At 38.5% G+C, this 20,695-nt stretch overlaps 1 protein-coding gene across 1 annotated transcript in view; it reads left to right on the top strand.

Moving 5' to 3' along the window:
• Positions 1 to 20,695, top strand: part of LOC136874332 (cell adhesion molecule Dscam2) — a 1,095,748-nt gene that overhangs the window by 264,093 nt on the left and 810,960 nt on the right. Inside the window, exon 3 of the mRNA XM_068227756.1 lies at positions 16,269 to 16,415. Within this exon, the coding sequence (XP_068083857.1) occupies positions 16,269 to 16,415 (147 nt within the window). The remainder of the gene's footprint in view (positions 1 to 16,268; positions 16,416 to 20,695) is intronic.

Raw genomic sequence — 20,695 nt, 5'->3', positions numbered from 1 at the left:
AAGTCCAAAACAAAAGTAATGGAGTGCAGTCGAACGAAGGCAGGTGATGTAGGAAATATTACATTAGGAAACGAAGTCTTAAAGGAAGTAGATGAATATTTTTACTTGGGTAGTAAAATAACTAACGATGGCAGAAGTAAGGAGGACATAAAATGCAGACTAGCACAAGCAAGGAAGAGCTTTCTTAAGAAAAGAAATTTGCTCACTTTAAACATTGATATCGGAATTAGAAAGATGTTTTTGAAGACTTTTGTGTGGAGCGTGGCATTGTATGGAAGTGAAACATGGACGATAACTAGCTCAGAAAGAAAGAGAATAGAAGCTTTTGAAATGGTGTGTTACAGAGGAATGCTGAAGGTGAGATGGATAGATCGAATCACGAATGAAGAGATACTGAATCGAATTGGTGAGAGGAGATCGATTTGGCTAAATTTGACGAGAAGAAGAGATAGAATGATAGGACACATCTTAAGACACCCAGGACTTGTTCAGTTGGTTTTTGAAGGAAGTGTAGGTGGTAAGAACGGTAGGGGTATACCAAGGTATGAATATGACAAACAGATTAGAGCAGATGTAGGATGCAATAGTTACGTAGAAATGAAAAGGTTAGCACAGGATAGGGTGGCATGGAGAGCTGCATCAAACCAGTCTATGGACTGATTACTCAAACAACAACAAAAATTAAAAATTTAAACATCGCATAATTTTTCCCTCAGTTACAGGTTAAAAGCTATAATTTTGCCAAATTTCAATTTTCCAGCTAGCCTGGCAGATTGTGACGCCATCTTGATTTCGGGGAGGTGTTAAAAATTAGGACTTTCAGGTAACTCTTAAGCCCTTGAAACCTATATTTTATCGTTTTGGATAAATATATCCGACTGCGTTCTTATGCTGAGCCCCAAATTTGAGACTCCCAGCGTGGCCCTTCAGGGTATTTTGAGAATGTTCTAATTTTTTCTAGGGAACCTGAAATCATCGGGTTCTCTCGTACCAAGTTTTAAGTTTCTAAGATGCCTGGAAGTGCCTCATTAATTCACGTCTATTTTCATTATTTTACCTTAATTTATATATATATATACAGTGCTGTCTATATAGATCGTTCCAAACCGACTTCAATTTATTAAAATAGATTATATTTCACCCACTTCGCGAGGGGTTCTAGGGGCTTCTTGCCCACAGTATTTTTCCAGATAGTAGTTATCATTTGTACGACTCCACCCCAAAGGGGCCAGAACTTATACTTTAAAAATATGCGGAGTGTCAATATTCATCTCAGCAATCCCTAAAAGTATGGATTCGACACTATATGCGATTATTTTTATATAACCCTCACCCTTCGTCCCCACCCCAAAGGGGGCTGAAGTTGGACTTTAAAAAATTTCGTAGTGACACTATTCGTATCAGCGACTCCGAAATCTATGGATTCGACATTATGTTCGATTATTTTTATATATCACTCCCCCCTCCCCCGCCATTCCAAAGGGGGCTGAATGTGGACTCAAACAAAATCCGGAATTCATCTCAGCTACACTTAAAAGTATGTATTCGACAATATTTTCTATTATTTTTATATATCACTTCCCCCCTCGCCCCACTCCGAAGGGGGCTCAACTTGGACTTTAAGAAAATCCGGAGTATCCCTATTCATCTTAGGGACCCCGGAAAATATGGATTCGACACTGTTTTCGATTATTTTGATATATCTCACCCCTATCACAATTCATCTCGGTGATCCCGTAAAGTATGGAATCGACACCATTTTCTAATATGTTTACATATCACTCCCCCCCCCCTAAGGATACTTGGAGTGTCTAACCCCAACGCAGTTTGTCTCCTGATACTAAGTCGTAAGTGTACCAAGTTTGGAGTAAATCGCTCAAGTGGTTTAGGAGGAGATGTAATACATACAATGACATTTATATATCGTATATATATAGATTACCTACCGAGCTCGATAGCTGCAGTCGCTTAAGTGCGGCCAGTATACACCATTCGGGATATAGTGGGTGCGAACCCCACTGTCAGCAGCCCTGAAGATGGTTTTACGCAGTTTGCCATTTTCACGCCAGGCAAATGCTAGGACACACCTTATTTGGGCTACGGCCGCCTCCTTCCTACTCCTAGGCCTTTCGAGTCATATCGTCGCCATAAGACCTATCTGTGTCGCTGCGACGTAAAACAATTTTTAAAGAAAAATACAATTAAGTGAATCTGTTCCCATGAAGGTAGCATTTCACCAGGAAATTGCTGAACAAATCGAGTCGACTCCTACTTGAAATAACCTTTTCATATGAAAATACGGTGTTGCAATGATAACTGTCTCACCATGTTAACAGCTGAGATTCAGACTGGCGACTGATGCTTGCCAGGTCGAACACGTGCAAGCTCCTTGCAAGGTCAAGACTATGCGCACGCCTCCCATACAGCTGCTTAGGTCTCGGAGAGTATAAACCAGGGCCTCTCAAACGCCCAAAATCTCACGCGTGCAGATAGAGGCGCAAGAGCTCCGTGCACTGTACATCGCTGCCGCTCGGCATGGCTCGGATCAACGCTTCGTCTCTGGGCCACTCGGCTAAGCTCGGCTCAACTCGCCTCTGCTCGGCTCAAGTCAGCCTGGATTTGTAGCGCTACGGCGCAAGTGGGGCAGAGGGAGACAGGCGGAGCGAGCGAGAGAGGCGTGAGGAAAGAGAGAGTAAGCGCTATTGCTCCAAATCGAGGAGTGGGGGGTCTGCAGTCTGGTCAACCAAGCCAAGTCGTCTCTTGCACCGTGCACAGTGCATGCACCACGCGCATGCACCCTGAGAGGCCCTGGTATAAACGCTGCCGGACGATATAGGTTTATGAGAGAGACCCAGTATACAGTAAGTAAAAATGGCACCGTGTTTCAAAGGAATATCCACTGTCTTTGACTGGCGTTTCGTCTAGGTCACAGCTAAGCCCGTTAGATACATTAACTTCACCGAAGGCAGAATAATTTTCCTCATAATACGTATCTTGCGAACATTTATGGTCGTGAAATTGTGTGTTGGATCAGCTGCTATATTGCTGGTCGCAGGTCACATACTCCTTTTGATCCCGTAGGTAGAATGAAAGCATGCATAATTTGTACACCCAACTACAGAATCTGTACTCGTTCTTTCGTCTTCTAAGCCGAAAACATATCCATGATTCTAAGCTTTTCCGTGTAGCGGAGAATTTATTTATATATATGCTTATACAGGTTTCAGGTGACAGTGGGATGGGGAAGTATAAGACCTGGAAAGAAAGTGGCCTAGGTATTGAATGGGAAATCACAGAAAACCATCTTCAACGTTGGAGTTTGAACCCACTACTTCACTCGAATCCAATCCAACGACTACGCGAACCGAACGGCGTAGCCAGTTCACTTAGTGCCATATTGCAAACGAATTGAACAGCAATGTTCTAAAAAGTGGAATAACAAGGGAAACTCCCTGAATATAATAATAATAAAATAAAAATTTAAAAATAATAAAGAAAATTCCACATATGTTTCCAGTCATTCGGCCGGGTCAGGGATGGAATTAATGAAGTCCCCATCTAGCGGCGATGATAGGAACTGTATCGACTGCCGAAGCCTGTCGCAGTCCTCTGGGGTAATGATTAATGAGTGACATATGAAATACAAGGATATTGGAGAGTGTGGCTGGAATGAAAGGTGACAGGCAAAATCGGAGTACCCGGAGAAAGAAAACAGTCCCGCCTCCTCTTTGTCCAGCACAAATCTCACATGCAGTGAGCGGGATTCGAACCATGGAACCCAGCGGTGAGAATCCGGCGCACTGCCGTCTGAGTCACGAAGGTTCTAATAATAATTACAATTTTAAAAAGTATTTGAATTGTGAAAACAAATGTGTCAGGTCAACTTTCCAAATACAGTTAGATTAGGTCACAAAAGAGCTGGGCTTGAATTTGAGTACCTCTAATTTGCTGATGACGTGGCGTATTTCATAGAGAACCTAAAAATTGTAACTAAACGGACTGAAGTCCTGAAGGAAATGGTATTGAAACAGGATGGCAAATATCTTTGGGAAAGACGGAGTATGTGAACATAAATGCTATAGATCCATCCTGGGCACTGAAGGACAAGTAGGGTGATATCAATAGAGCCAAAAGTTTTAATTACCGAAGTGAGACTCTGATTCCAAATATTAATAATAATAATAATAATAATAATAATAATAATAATAATAATAATGGTGATTGGTCTCCGGAGAGGCCTGTTGTTGCAGGTCTCTCTTTTGACGCCGTATAGGCAATTTATAATGCTAAAATTGGCACGAACACTCAGCCCCTGAGCCATACAAATTAACTAATGATAGCCTAGATTTGAACGCGGGACACTGGGGCTGTACCTTAATTAAGGCCACGGCCGCTTCCTTCCCATTCCTAGGCCTTTCCTGTCCCATCGTCGTCATAAGACCTATCTGTGTCGGTGCGACGTAAAGCAACTAGCAGAAAAGTTATAACTATTTCACATTAAAATGATATAACACTCGGATAATTTAGTAAAATTCTAGCCTTAATGATAGCAGAGGAACGTCATCTTCATTATTGTTTCAAATACAAATTATGTAGGGACTGTGTTGTGGGATTGTGGCTTTACAAATGACCACGTCCGTATAGTGACTAGCTTTTAGGCTTAACATTTATTAAGTCAATTTATTTTGGTAAGTAACTTAAGCGAAACAACTGTATTGAAAATTATGTTCAAATTATATCTCAATTGGAACTAGTACTGAAGTTTTTCTCCTAAGGCAAACACTAATCACGGGAAGGTAAGCTATGTGTACAATTCTCCATTAGAATCCGAATTTCATTTGGTGATGTTATCTGACAATGCACTTCCTATCCATTATTTTTCTTAATAGTTGTACCTCCTCCCTGCCACATATGGAAATTCAGTCCATCAGAACAATTGTCATTTTCCTATGCAGAAATGTAAAGGAAAATTAATGTTGCTGTACTGTACTGTAGAAAGGTATGTTTGCACAATGTATTGAGGCACTTCTACAGCATAATATAGTTAACGTTCATTTTCCTTTATACTTGAGCACAATAAAATGAAAATTGTTCTAACGGACTGCAAAAATGCATGTGCCTGGGCTGAGAGACCGGTCTTAAGCAAAATAATGGATAAGAAGGGCGTTGTCAAATACGCGGCATTGCTCGCAAAGAGACTCTATATAATCTTATGTACCGCAAGAACTATTGCCGGATTGGTAGATTCTGAATATTAAGATTGGTTAAAAATGCCGGTATTTTCCTCTAATGGAATCCTTTAAAGGAATCTAGACAGACGGATCAGCGGCCCCTGTTTCTAAGTTGGCTTTATATTTATGGCAATAGTGGTGATTATTATTCGGAGGAGAATTGCAACTAGATAGCCATACCCTCTAAATTGTATTTATTTATTTATTTATTTATTTATTTATTTATTTATTTATTTATTTATTTATTTATTTATTTATTTATTTATTTATTTATTTATTTTAAATGTTAACCCCCCCCCCCGATGGGCGGAATGCAGAATTCAATCTCAGTCCAATTTTCCGGGAGTCACCCGTTTTTTTGCTATTTGCTTTACGTCGCACCGACACAGATAGGTCTTATGGCGACGATGGGACAGGAAGTGGCTAGGAGTGGGAAGGAAGCAGCATTTACCTGGTGCGAAAATGGGAAACCATGGAAAATCATCTTCAGGGCTGCCGACAGTGGGGTTCGAACCCACTATCTCCCGAATACTGGATACTGGCCGAACTTAAGCGACTGCAGCTATCGAGCTCGGTGGAGTCACTTGTTAAACACGTCGTCATAGCAACCGACTCTCGTAGCTCTTGTGGCCTCACGTGGTCAAGTTTGCTTCGAGGAAGAGAAATTAGCACGTGCCTTGTCTCTGATGAGGCCGCTCGAGGACTTGTAATGAGCCATGAAGAATCTTCTACGTGACTTTACGCCAGTTATGAGATGACTGTCAGCATTGGCTTTCTTCTCAATGTTCCGAGCTTTGCTGGAGACTTGTGTAAATATTCCTACAGAGATAGCTCTGTAAAATCCTTAAGTTCATAGAGGCCAATATGTTACCTGCATAACGAGTTTAATCTTGGAAAGAAATTCGAGAAACATGTAAAAGGAAATTACAGTAAGTGCTTGACATGCCAATGGTTCTATACCAGGTTTTTCAACACAAAATAACTGAATGTAGTTCTCTCGAGTGTGGACTGCCTATAAGAATGTATTATCCAGTCTATTTGGAGACCTGAACTTGCTGGTTCAATTCCCTACATGATTCAAATTACATGCACTTACGCTGTAGTTTCTTGTAATAATGTTATTTGCTTTCCGTCCCATTAACTACTTTTACGGTTTTCGGAGACATCGAGATGCCATAATTTAGTATCATAGGAGTTATTTTACGTGCCAGTAAATCTGACGTATTTGATCACCTTCAAATAATACCAGACTGAGCCAGGATCGAACCTGCCAAGTTGGAGTCAGAAGGCCAGCGCTTCAAGCGTCTTCGCCGCTCAGCCAGGCACTATCGTTTGTTGCGTTAGCATTACAACGTAGTAATATTGTAAAACAATACTTTAATATCGTCCTAAAAGTTTAGCTTTCATCGAGCAAGTAGACAACGCGGTTCGGGCCATGAAGCTATTAGCTTGCATTCAGGAGACGGTGAGTTCAAACAACAATGTTGGCAGCCAAGATGATACTCTGCGGTTTCTCATTAAATCAATCATTACTGAACTGCATTTAGAACTGCCGCTGATTAAAATAATTCCAACTATTTGAAAACCTATCGAACATTTCTCTTGGTAAATTATCCCATCTCTAACTCCTCTTCCTATAAACGAGCAATTGTCTCAATTTGTCCTCTTGAATTCCAAAGTTCCTTCATATTGTTATCTTTACTAGTTTTAAAAACACCAGTCAAATTTATTCATCTACTAATGCCATTACACGCCATCTTTTCACTGACAGATAGGAACACACCACTAAGGCGAGCAACTCGTCTCCTTCCTCCCAAGACTTCCTAGCCCAAAGTTCGCAACATTTCCGTTTTGCTGGAAATCACCCATAAAAATTTCAGCTGCTTTCCTTTGGGTTTTCCCAGTTCTGGAGTCAAGTAATCCTGGTGATGGTCCCATAAAATGCAATCGTACTGATGTGTTACCAGAGACTCACATGCCCTCATGAAACGAAATGATAATAAATACAGCAAATTGATATCAAAACAGCAGACAAATGTCTTAAATACTGCTATCTTTCCACTTATTAAGCCATGTAATCGAATTTTCATCAATTAAATAAATATTAGTAAATATTATAATCTCCTAGATATATTTAAATATCTATTTTTACTTTTAATTATTCATCCTCGGCATTAAAATGCAGTTTAGGATTTTTATGTGTTATCTGCCTTGTAGTATATTCTATATTTCGGAAATGGTAAAACTAATATGATAATATCCTACATATTTAGTTTTTAATTATTTATACTCAGTACGAAAGTGTATCTTACACTCTTTTATGTATTTTTGTTATTAGATTTTGCACATTAATTGATAAATTCATGTTATAGTGGTAGTTAGAACCAAAGGGACCTCTGGCCCTTCTTGTAATTAACTTTCAATACATACATATCTACATTCATTTACATCATTACTACAACCCCTAAACACCTACATAACCATGTGAAGAGATCTGAAACCTTTGTTTACAACCTTACTGAAGATATTTCCTTATACTAACTTACAGTGATCTCAATAAGGAACTTGCATCCCATCAATGCAGTGATTTAACCTGAGAAGACTGACCTTCTCCTCGTTTAATATCAATGCTGTCCATCTCACAACATTGTTGAGGTCTTTTTGAAGTCACTCACCATCTTTAACTTACTTATTCCTCTCCACATTATAACATCATCCGCAAAAAAGCCTTCTCTCTGATCCAGTCCTTTCTTTCCAGTCCTTTTCACACCGAAAATGTGTTGAGGTTATTGCAGGCCGCTGTCAATTCCTTCCCAATCGTAGCCCTGTTCTAGGCCATCGTCCTCACAAAACTTGTCTGTGATGGCCCGACGTAAAACCAAAGTCTATATATTGTAATCAGAACGCCCGTACTTTAACTGCAGCGGAGAGCATGGGTTGACGCCAAGGCGTGTACGGCCCATTCTAGGAACTACAGAGAGAAGGGTATCTGAATAAGTTCTTTTTAAATTAAACTTCCGGTTTATTCACGTCAGACAAAGTATATCACCTTTTACAGACTCGTAGGATTTTAGAAAGTCCAAGCAGTGGTTGGAAGATACGTTGTCCCTTGATGTCGGTGTCGGCGATGTCCCTCCCCCTCACCATGGATCTCCTCTCAGCACTATGACACCACGTTATCCCACGGCGGTTGACGGATCTTGAAGTACTGGTGAGGATTGGGATCGAACCCGGGAGTCTTGACGCCTGGTGATTTTTTGAGTGCAGCGTGGAATAATTAAATTAGAATTCATTTCCACTGAGATCCCATGAAGGGAGTAGAGAAGTGTATGGACATCGCACAGAATGTTAATGGGATCTGATACGACACTTCTCTACCGAACTGCACTGAATATTAATACACGACACAGTTCGTAGAATCGACAAGTTCCACTATTCACCATGAAAGAAAGAGCTTAACAAAGTTCAGCGTAAATAATATGATAGTCGTTCTATGTACCTGACGACGTACTTAAATTTAATAGAGTATCACAGTTTGTAATGTAAAAGAAGATTAAAACAGTTCAAAAAATGAAATAATGGTCGTTCGACGTAACTCAAATTAATGAAGTATCAGAGTTTCGAACCTTTTCTGACACTAAGGCACAGTCTTACGAAAATAAATTAAAGCACAGTTCCTGGGAAATAAATCTGTCATTGCGACACAGTCTTGTGATATAAATTAAAGCACAGTTTTTACGGAATAAATGCTGTTAATATTATGTCACAGTTTATGCAAGTCAATAACAATTCACGATTATTCGCTCGAAGAAAGAATGTTAATTACTCGAGCTTTTCCACTTCAACATACGAGTCTATTAACTATTGACGACTCGAAATAGTTATTGAATTCGTACCTCACACAAAATCAGAGTCCAAAGTTTTCACTTCTGACACTTAGAAATTTACACAGGAACACTTGTATTGTTTAACACGATTATCATCGGCAATATTCCGGACAGACTAACGGCTTCGAATAGATATCCACTGCTGACCCGCACATCGTGGCAGCTGGGAGTACACGGAGAGAAACTGACTTACGCTAGCTCAACGAACTCCTTTATATCCGTAGACTGGGCAGTGTGGTTTCAAATTCGACAATATTCTACCTTCAATTACTCGGCTATCCTAGCGCCGATTTTGAAGATATTTGGTATTCTATCTTTGTTTATATGTGATACACGATGATGTGATCAGAATTTTTATATCACATTCACTTCTGGAGATAATGAGATGGAAGGAATGGAATGTATGATGGCTATGTCATCTGTCCTTGGCTGGATCTCCTGCAGCGAGAGGGTTGAGTGCACACTAAGGGGGGATTTTTGGATATTCCGTTGCTAACGGGATGAAAAGGGGGGTGAATTGTTTAAATGAGTTTACCTATACCTCATAAACTTAAAATTTTAATGACTTAAAAATTGGTATTTAGAATCGCCTTAAAAATAAAGAACACGTATTTCTTTGTTTTCGGAAAATCCCATTAAACGGGGTGAAAAGGGTGAAAACGTGATTGACTACCTTTCATGAGGATACCTATATATCAAAACTGAACATGTTACAGTCATGCAAATTGGTATTTGGAATTTCCTTCAAGAATAAAGAAACGCGTATTTTTTGTTCTTGGAAAAACCAATTAATGGGGGTGAACAGGAGTGACAAAGGGTATGAATTTTTTTAAAAGAGTATATCTACAGTATATCTCAGAAGCGTAACATGTTACACATGTGGAAATAGGTATTTGGAATTCCTGTAAAACCAAAGAAACATAGATAATTTGTTTTCGGAAAATCCACTGAAGGGGAACTAAGAAAGTAGTGAATTTTAAAAATAAGCATATCTATAGCATATCTCAAAAACGTAACATATTGCAGACGTGAAAATTGGTATTTCTAATATATTTTTAAAAAGTAGCATGTATTTTCTGTTTTCGGAAAGAACATTAAAATGGGGGGAGTAAAATGACTGAAAAAGGGGGTTGAATAATTTTTATTACGATACTGGTATCTCCAAAACTGGAGATATTTCAGACGTGAAAATTGGTATTTGGAATCACCGTTAAAAATAAGGAAACATGCATTTAGAGTTTTGTTTAGTTTTAAAAAAGACACACATATTTTGTGGCGGGGGAGCTGTGTGTGGATTCAAGGGGATGCAAGGAACTCAACTGCTTTTATGGGGATGCAAATAAGATGTGGAATTATAACAATAAACCCCTAACGGGGTTTTGACTGGGGGCTTCGGAATGATGACAAAATTTTCCATTTATATGAAGCCGTTTGAATTATGAAGTTAAAATTTCAAATGATATCCCAGGTGTTAAATAACAGAAGGTTTGAAACAAATTTAACCGTTCAGAGAGCTAAATGGAGTTAATACGAAAACAAATATATCCTTTCCTTCCTCTGAAACGGTTTAACTACGAAAACAAACTTCTAAATAGCGGTACGAAATAGCGGTGGGGAAATGGAATTTTTTTTTTGTTTTTTGTTTTTTTGCGTTCAGTCCCTGAAGTGTTAAATGAGGTTAGCTCCAGAAACGAAATTATCCGTCCCTCCAAAACTGTATGACGTACAAAGTTGTAATTTTACGATAAAGGTCTTCTTTTATGTGATAGGTGTAATACATCGTATACTTCAAAATATTTTTCCCTAAGGGGTTTAATGGTTGTTGACTCTCGAAAACACAATATCCATTCTTACGAAACCGTTATAGGTACGAACTTATTTTCGTTTCTTTCCTATATGTTAAGAAATATTTAAAAACGTTCACCCCTTAAAAAGTATTCATCCCTTAATTACTGTTCAACATATAAAATCAAAATTTCATTGGTTGGTCACTTTTACATTCTACTTGTTAAATAAGATAGGGTTTAAAACATTCAAATTCTTCCGTATGGAGTTCAAATGTGTATTATATCAGAAAATAAATAATCATTCCTCCAAAAACGTTTGACGTACGAACTGAGAGCGTATTTTACAGGTTCAGCTGAGAGTGGACTCTGCAAAATATAAACCATGGATAATAACTTTCACTTTAAAACCGTAGCGAAATATGGGTATCTTGCTAGTGTTATATATAGTTTTCATTCGAATTCCTTGGTGCTCCACGCAGTTTGTATTAATTTTAAAATTTAAAATGTTTCTGTTTCACACAGCATAGGGCCCGACTTTAGAAAAAGCGTAAAGTTAAGCTATTTCATTCAATTGTGACTGAAGTATTTAAGGTACAGAAATGGTGAAAGTGTCAAAACGCGTGTTTTGAAGAGCTGTATCAAATGAAGAAAGAACATTTTTGAAATCTTATCCAGTCCAAATGTTATTCACTAAAAGCCCATAAAAAGGGAAATTTTTAAAATTAACTTGTTCTACAATTATTATTCGATGTTCATTTTAAACATTTCGATAAACAATTTGATACATTTTTTAAACAATTGTGTGCCAGATGTTTGAATTTTGCAAAACTAAAGTCCAGTTTGATTAATTTGAAGTGGGTCATGTATGATGTGACAATAGCGTTACAAGTGGTAGAGTCAGTCAACCTATGAGTTTCCGGTTTGAGGTTATGCTATCAGGTGAGTACGTCGTGTACCATTATACCGCCAACACGTAAACATCGTTTGGTTGCAAATAATAAGTCAGAAAAGTGGAAAAGGTTAAAGTGGTGAAATATAGTGATGAACCAGGACCGAGTGGTCGTTCAGGTGAAGATGTCGTAATAGTAGAGCGATCAACAAAGGCACCTGATGAATGTAATCGACCTCCATCACGAGTCTGATAGCTGATGAACACATCGACATTTATAGAGATAATTTTTTTTTTTTTTTTTTGCTAGTTGCTTTACGTCGCACCGACACAAGCAATATATCTTATGGCGACGATATATAGAGATAATTAGTAGGAAGTTCGAGAAGCAAGCTAAATTCTTTTAAAAGAAAGAAACTCAAATACATCTTGCAAAATATGTATTTATTTGTATGTAATTATAATAATAAATATTGTGTACATTGTTAGCAGTCTCATAGTTTACTTATCCTTCATGTCTTAGGAGTTTCCTTTTCCACATTTCGTGAAGGAACAATTGCTTGTCCAAATTATCAGAACTGTGAGTATTTTATCTGTAAATATGGAGGCAAATTTATCTCCAGTTAGAAACATGTAGGCTGAATGCTGTCTTGCGAAAGGTTATCTTTGTTTACATCGTAGACACCCATTTATGGAACATAATAAGACACTGAGAGGAAAAATATGGACCGATGAGTTGAGCGTGCAGTTAGGGGCGCGAAGCTGTGAGCTTGCATTCGGAAGATGGTGGGTTCATGTCCCACCGTCAGCAGCCCTGATGTCGGTGGGTTCCATGGTATACAATTTCACACCAGTCAAATGCTGGGGATGTACCTTAATTAAGGCCATGGCTGCTACCTTCTCAATCCTATCTCCTTTCCATCCTTGCGTCGTCGAAAACCTTCGATGTGTTAGAGCGACGTTAAAAAAGTTAAAGAAAATTGAAAGACTCAAAATTGAATGACGTTAGTAAGCATCACCATAACGTACTTAGGTAGGAATAAAATTCAAGAATTGAATTTGAAAGACAGTAGAAATATTCATGCACATGCAAGTACAGATAATTCTGAACTCAGAAAATTCACTGTGTTTATAAGGTAAACCACTTAATGTTTCAGCCACTTAAAGGATAAATATGGTGAGTCAGTTTATGAGACATTCCAAATTTGGGTTATAAAATATTGGCCTAATATGGGTCTATCATTTAGGTGTGAAGTTTTGACGTGAATACCAGAAGAATATAATTTTTACTACGATCATTTGTGCCTCATATTTTTGCATTTAATAAATAGTACGATATTTAACATGTACACGCGGATCTGGTAGGTAAATTGACAACTTTTATTTGTTCTGTTAGGTCGTAATATTGAGTGGTACATGCAGTTAATATGATACAAGTTTGTGGTACACCTCCACTCGTGGTTAAAAACAATAATTGCAAATTAGCTCCCTTCAATACATCCCAACTTCTGGTTTTGTACAGAGTGAAACATAGCTTACGCTTGACCTGTGTAGGGTGATGGCCCCACCAATACATTTACAGTTCAAACTGTTCTACTATAAAATAAAATAATGTGCTCTTTTACTGTCGATGGTTTCAAGGAGATGGTAGTGGTGGATTTGGTGGTAATTGTAGTCGTGATTGCCGTTTTAAGCGTAAGAAAAAATGGACAACCATCCTCTATTAACACTAATCCGAGGGAAAAGACTGGAAGGGGTCTGACACTTCGAAAAATGAAGGTATTGGCCAAAGAAATATGACTCCCTTGACATCGCAAACCTTACTCTGTGGGGGTGGGAAAAGAACAAGAGTTGGCCTAGGGAGATCGGATAGGGTAGATGAAAATAGGAAGGCTGACACATGTAAGTGGAAACAATACCAGGACTCAGCTAAAGGCCCCATAGTCACCACCCCACAGTCTCCAAGATCCCCTGGGGCTATCAAAGAGTCATTTCTCCTTTATAGTTTATTGCTTTCTTTTGCTATTTGCTTTACGTCGCACCGACACAGATAGGTCTTATGGCGACGATGGGATAGGAAAGGCCTAGGAATGGGAAGGAAGGAGCCATGATCTTAATAAATGTACAGTACCAGCATTTGCCTGGTATGAAAATGGAAAACCATCTTCAGGGCTGCCGACAGTGGGGTTCGAATCCACTATCTCCCGGATGCAAGTTCACAGCTGCGCGTCCCTAACCGCACTGCGTCCCTAACTGCTCCAGGTACGTTGCGAAGTTTCGTTAAGACCTTGTATTTCCAGGTCAGCTAATTAGCCTTCACTTCCAGTTTTCCTATTTTTGGAAATTTCCAACAAAAATGGTAAGGTTGCCGGTTAATGCCACGAAACAATAGTTAAAACAAAATTAAGAGCGGTTCATCGAGAGAGTTGGCCGTGTGGAAAGGGGCGCGCTGCTGTAAGCGTGCATTCGGCAGGTAGTAGATTCTAACCCCACTGCCGGCAGTCCAGAAAGTGGTTTTCCGTGGTTTCCCATTTTCAACCAGGCAATTAAGGGAATGGTCGCTTCCTTCCCACCCATAGCCCTTTCTTATCCCATCGTCACCTTAAAATCTACCTCTGTCTGTGCGACGTAAAACAAATTGTAAATCAAGAAGCGGTAAATGACGATAAAGGTCTAGGAAGTAGGGAATCTTCAAGGAACAAAGCACAGAATATAACACATATCGCATGATGGTTAAGAAACAAGTGGCTGCTCGTATTCATAAAGTAGGAAAAATCTGTTGGGTGTATAAACTTGGGTCCGGAAAAGCGTACTCTTGGCCTCCACAAACACCTGATCTGAACCCGTTGGAAATCGTTCTGTGGGGATACGCAAAGTCTTTGCTGTGCGCGACTGCTGCGGAGGATGATGCAACGCATCGTGGCAGAGTTGTAAGGTCCTTTCAAATAATATCTGCAACACCAAGCGTGTTCGTAACTCCATGTGACGAAGAGTACAAGCCTGTTGTATTGTACAAGGTGACCGTTTTGAACACCTTTTGTAAAGTAACGACCGGAGTAGAACAGTACTTGCAAGCTAGTCCATACCACCTGACGTTTCAGCCCACGACAGCCTCTGATATCTTGGAAAGTAAGCATTTTTGGACCCATGTTTATATGGACTTTTTCCTTCTCGACGTGTAAGGAATGTAACTCTGAAATGATGCCGTGTACTTCTAAAACACCCCGTATCGATTCTAACGTTGCAGTTACTGTAGGGTCGACGATGTAGGTGTTCGGCCCCTTTAAACAACACGCAAGCCTGCAGGCGGCAGTTATTCTACCAACAAGTGCTTCACACTGAAAGGTTTACAAACGACTTACCCATAGTTTCATTTCTACCGTCTTCAATTTACCTCACACCACTGATCGAAGGTATTAACCTAAATGGGTTTCCCTAGCTGGCTGTTCAACTTTCCCCAGTTTATTTTGTTCATATAAACATTAAATGTGTTAAATAATCGTATTATTCTCCTTCCAGCGACCAGTGACTTCCATATAAGTTTCCCTGTCATATTTTTAACACTAAGTCTAGGATTTAAACCATTAAGCATGCGTTTTGTTTTACCATCTTCAGCTCATTGTATGAAGTCTGTTTTTATGGTACGTATCCCACACGACTACACTATATTCAAGGATTTTCCTCACGAGTACTTAATAGCCCAACTCCTTCTCCTGACAATTACTGCCTTTTACCACCTTCATCACAAAATATTATAAAGGCTTCTACTCCTACAGTAATTAAGTTCCTGGACTGACTTAATAATTTCGTGTACTGGCACCTACAGTCTAGGCAACACAGCGTACAACTGCGTACTGCTATCAATAGCACGACCTTGTCTTTTTACGTGACTTTTCGTGACTATTTCCCATCATGGTGATATGGTCGATTTCGCCTCCATCATCTCAAACGTTTCGCTGGCGGATTTGCCTAATTCTTGAAATGCAAATCACAATTCCGCGTACACTGTTATGTACGCAATTACCTGCTTCTGCTGGGACCAGCGAAGTACTGCCATGGCACTATCCTGTTGCGCAACCAATCCTATGTAGTGCACCACAGGAACACTATGTGTCCATTCCACGAATTTAATTACTGTACTGCGTATGCTTTAGTAATTAAACTTCTTACTTGAGCGACTCGGTTTAACTTTTCTTTAAAGATTCCTGGGATTTCGCATAGTCACTCTCCTCAATAGCGTGTCATACGTCCATTATTCTGGCTGTGAACACATCCGTTTAAGTATTGTAAATGATGTTGTTTATCTCTATGTGATCGAATACAATTTGTTGTAATGCGTAACGAATCCTTCAATGATCTGTACAATTGCTCGATTTCACGTTGAGTGGTTTTGATTCCTAACAAATATTGTACAAGCCTGTATGTTACAGTGGCGTGTCACCAGTTGTTACCTTAAACTTTGTCTCTGTTCCAGATGGCAAATTCCACCTGTTGCCGACGGGAGAGTTACTGGTCCATAACGTAGAGTTCAGTGACCAGTTCCCACCTTATCGCTGCCGTACCATGCATCGTCTTACCCGTCAGGTTGTCGTCAGCTCACCTGCCAACGTGCGACTGACTGGTGAGTTACCATTGCAGATACATCTGAACTTAGATTAGTTTCTACATATACTGTATTTAGAGAGAAAAAATATGTGATGTTTACAAAAGCAAGGCATTTTGATGTATTGGAAACTAAGTAGTATTAGCATATTGACTAGCGAATAAAATAGACAAATATTATTTGACAATAATTTGACTGAGTTCTCATACTTCTTCAATAATTCTGCATTAACATTTCATTTCTCATTCTTCGGTAACCTCATATACCTTTCATTTTTATATCAATAAGGTGTTTTAAATGCGTTCGACCTCGGAAGACTATGTGGCCAGTACTTACACAGTGAGCGATCATACATTAGATCTTTACGGTTGAAAAAAAAATCATAACTTATAACTTAATACTACAGTCTGACAAATTTTGACAAATTACAGAGTATAATTCTGGAGTTAGATTTGATAAGAGGATGGCAACTGAGGTTGGTGGTGGGGAATCTAACTTCGCTAGAGAAGAGTACAGATGGTTCTACTGTTGGGAGTAATTCTTACATGACAGTAAGATATGATTCAAGTCAGCTATTTCTCCAGGGTCTTCTGGGAAGTGAGGGGTGTCCAATACCTTGATCCTGTGGTGATGACTGTTGTAGAACTTTTTAAACTAGTACCTCGGAGAATAACTAGTGATCAAGGGAGGTCGGAAAGATAAAATGACTTATTGAAGTCTGGAATATGTGTCGGACAATGGTATGATGAAAAACGGGGTTAAAAGTCAGGTTGTGAGTTTCACTAATAGGAAAAGTCCTCTCAGTATTAACTACTGCATTGATGAGGTGAAAGTTCCTTATGGGATCAACGTACTGTAAGTACCTAAGGAAAGCTATTCATTGGGGTAATCACATAAATAGGATTCTATATAAAGGGCAAAGATCTCGGATGATGCCCCGTGGTTACATAGACTCCACGGAGGTTACACAGGTCATGATGCTCGGAAACTGATACCGAAGTTTGGATGTGAAAGTGAGGAAATACTGAAAACGGGTATCCATTTCAAAACTGGTAGAAACCTGATGTCATACGTAGAGAGACTGGCTAAGGGAGTGGACTTGAAATTGACTTACCTCATGCTAAAGAAATGATCACCACTAAAACTATTTACGATACGTCCCGCCAGCCCGAACACTTGCTCCACAACCACCGTGCTCGTTCAAAGGATCAATTTAGCCAATAAAGCTCCTACAAAGTGGGAGAGAGAATGGTGAAGGTAGTCTGTCCAAGCTGATGGAACTTTTTAAAATCACAGCCTTCACATTGAAGAAGATGGAACTCGCTTCTCAAGGGAATAATGGAGACCGGAGGCATATACAGTAGTTCACTTATGTGTTACAACTTAGTATCAGACATTTCTTTGAATCTTAGAGTCCCTCTATACATGAATAGCTTTCCTTCTTCGATATATTAGATTTAAGGCTACAGCACTTATTTACGATATGAAGTCCTGGGCTTAATCTGCTTCAAGCACACTTGGACTTTGTCTAATGTGCGTAACAAGCAAGCCCTAGGTGTCGGCCAATGGTATGATGATAAACGGGGTTAATAGTCAGGTTGTGAGTTTCACTAATAGGAAAAGTCCTCCGAATTTAAATTACTGCGTTGATGGGGTTAAAGTTCCTTATGGGGATCACTACAAGTACCTAAGGAAATATCTTCATTGGAATAATCACATAAATAGGATTCTACATAAAGGGTACAGATCTCCGCACAAGGTTATGAGGGTATTTAGAAGTTGTAGTAGGGATATCAAGGAGAGGGCATATAAGTCTCTGATAAGACCCTAGCCAGAGTATGTTTCCAGTGTATGAGTCTCTCACCAGGATTACTTGATTCGAGAACGGGAAAAAAATCAAGGAAAAGCAGGTCGGTTTGTTCTGCGTGATTTCCAACAAAATAGTAGCGTTACGAAAATATTGTAAAGTTTGGGCTGGGTAGACTGGAAGGAAGGAGAAAAGCTGCTCGACTAATTGGTATGCTCCGGGCTGTCCATAGAGAGATGACGTGGAATGACATTAGTAGACTACTGTTTTTAAAAGTAGTAGACGATTAAGTTTGAGTCGTGTTTTTAAAAGTTTTCCTTTGTGTTACGATAAGTTCGAACTTAAGAGGACAAAGTGAAGCAAATGTTAGTTTATAGGAAGGTGACTTAGAGATTGGAATAATTTACTAAGGAAGATGTTCAATTTGTCACTCCTGTTTAACCGCCATTAATTGGATTTTCCAAAAACAAAAAAACACGTGTTTCTTTATTTTTAAAGAAGATCCCATATACAAATTTTCAGTTCTGTAATATCTTCAGTTTCTGAGATATATGTGTCCTCATTAAAGGCATTCAACCCATTATCCACACTTTTACAGCCCTCCTATTGGGATTTACAGAAAACAAAAAAATACAAGTTCCTTTATTTTTAAAGAAGATTCTAAATATAAATTTTTACATGTGCAGACTTTTAAAGTTTTGGGATATAGGTATAGACTTTTTAAAAATTCGCCCCCTTTTCACCCCCATTAATTGGATTTTCCAAAAACAAAAAAATACGTATTACTTTATTTTTAAAGGAGATCCCAAACACCAATTTTCAGGTCTGTAATATCTTCAGTTTCTGAGATATATGTATCCTTATTAAAGGCATTCAACCCGTTTTTCACCCCTTTTCATCCCTCCTATTGGGATTTTCCGAAAACAAAAAATACGTGTTTCTTTATTTTTAATGAAGATACTAAATACCGATTTTTACAGCTGTAAAATTTTGAGATATAGATACACTCATTTTAAAAATACACCCCACCTTTTCACCCTCCCATTAATTGGATTTTCCGAAAACAAAAAATACATGTTTCTTTATTTTTAAAAGAGATCAAAAGTACAAATTTTCAGGTCTGTAATATGTTCAGTTTCTGAGATATGAGTACCGGTATCCTGATTAAAGGCATTCAACCGCTTTTTCACCCTTTTTCACCCCTCCTATTGGGATTTTCTGAAAACAAAAAATACGTATTTCCTTATTTTTAAAGAAGATTCTAAATGCCAACTTTTACATCTGTAAACTTTTAAAGTTTTGAGATATAGATACACTCATTTTAAAATTTCACCCCCCTTTTCACTCCCTTAGCGACGGAATATCCAAAAATCCTCTCTTAGCGAGCACCTACATATTAATATGAATGTATCCCCAAAATTTCATTTCTGTATGTCCAGTAGTTTTGGCTCGGCGATGATGAATCAGTCAGGACAAGTTACTTTATATATATAAATGAATGAGTGAAAGAGTAAATGAATGGTTGAATGAATGCTTTCAGCCTACAGCTCCAGTAGCTGAGGAAGAAACATTTCATCTGTTGTATCCTGAACAAGTTCACGTGGAATTATCACGTAGTAAGTATAGTACAAAACTAAGTACAGTACAAAATTAGTCATTAATTTTCCACATCTTCTTAAGGAGAGAAGCGGCTAATTTTTCAAATCCCACACTTTTAATTGTACAATAACCAAATTTGAACCAAATGTAATAGAGAGCTGTTGATATATACGGTACCAGTTTACAGCCACTTAAATGTAGTAGATGCAGGTGTCTTATACAGGTGTCAAATGAAAAATTTAATTGCGTTATAGATTTTGTTCGACAAAGCTGAACCTTTCTTGAAATATAGCTCATACATATAAAACGAACCAATTGCTCATGGCTTAAGTATTACAGGTGTATTATTCTCTGTAGAAATGTTTAAACTTTAATTTTACATTTTTAAATTCTCCATTAATAAATCAATTTGAATTATCAAAATGGATATTCAATTTCAAATCATATTAAAATTAAAAGGGTGAGCAACATATAATGTCTCTATATTTAACTACTACCTGACCAAGTTACAAAAATTTTTGATAACAATTGCATCGTGAGGATGATTCTGCACACAGCAAAATATTGAAAAACAGCAAAGCGAGTATATATTAATTCGAATTTACTCACTTCATAACTGCGCTGCTCCAAACGTTTCCCCTCAGATCTCCTAAATAATTTTCCTTGTATATGTTCTGCCACTGTATATGTTTTCTTGTTACTTTCCCTATTTTGTCCCTACGTAACACGTCCAGAAAAAGTGGCGTGTCCTATGATTTTATATTCTATGCGCTCTGATACTAAATGACCACATAAGGCTTTAAAAATTCCGCAGTGAATATAATTTTATGATTGAGAACAAATTGGGCTGTTTTTTGTGAATAAAGTGCCTTTGCTGGTAGGACCTAGTGTT

Source organism: Anabrus simplex, chromosome 5 (assembly GCF_040414725.1).
Source record: "Anabrus simplex isolate iqAnaSimp1 chromosome 5, ASM4041472v1, whole genome shotgun sequence".
Classification (NCBI taxonomy): Eukaryota; Metazoa; Arthropoda; class Insecta; order Orthoptera; family Tettigoniidae; genus Anabrus; species Anabrus simplex.
Note: the sequence above shows the minus strand (reverse complement) of the source record. Positions and strands in the feature narration are given on the sequence as shown.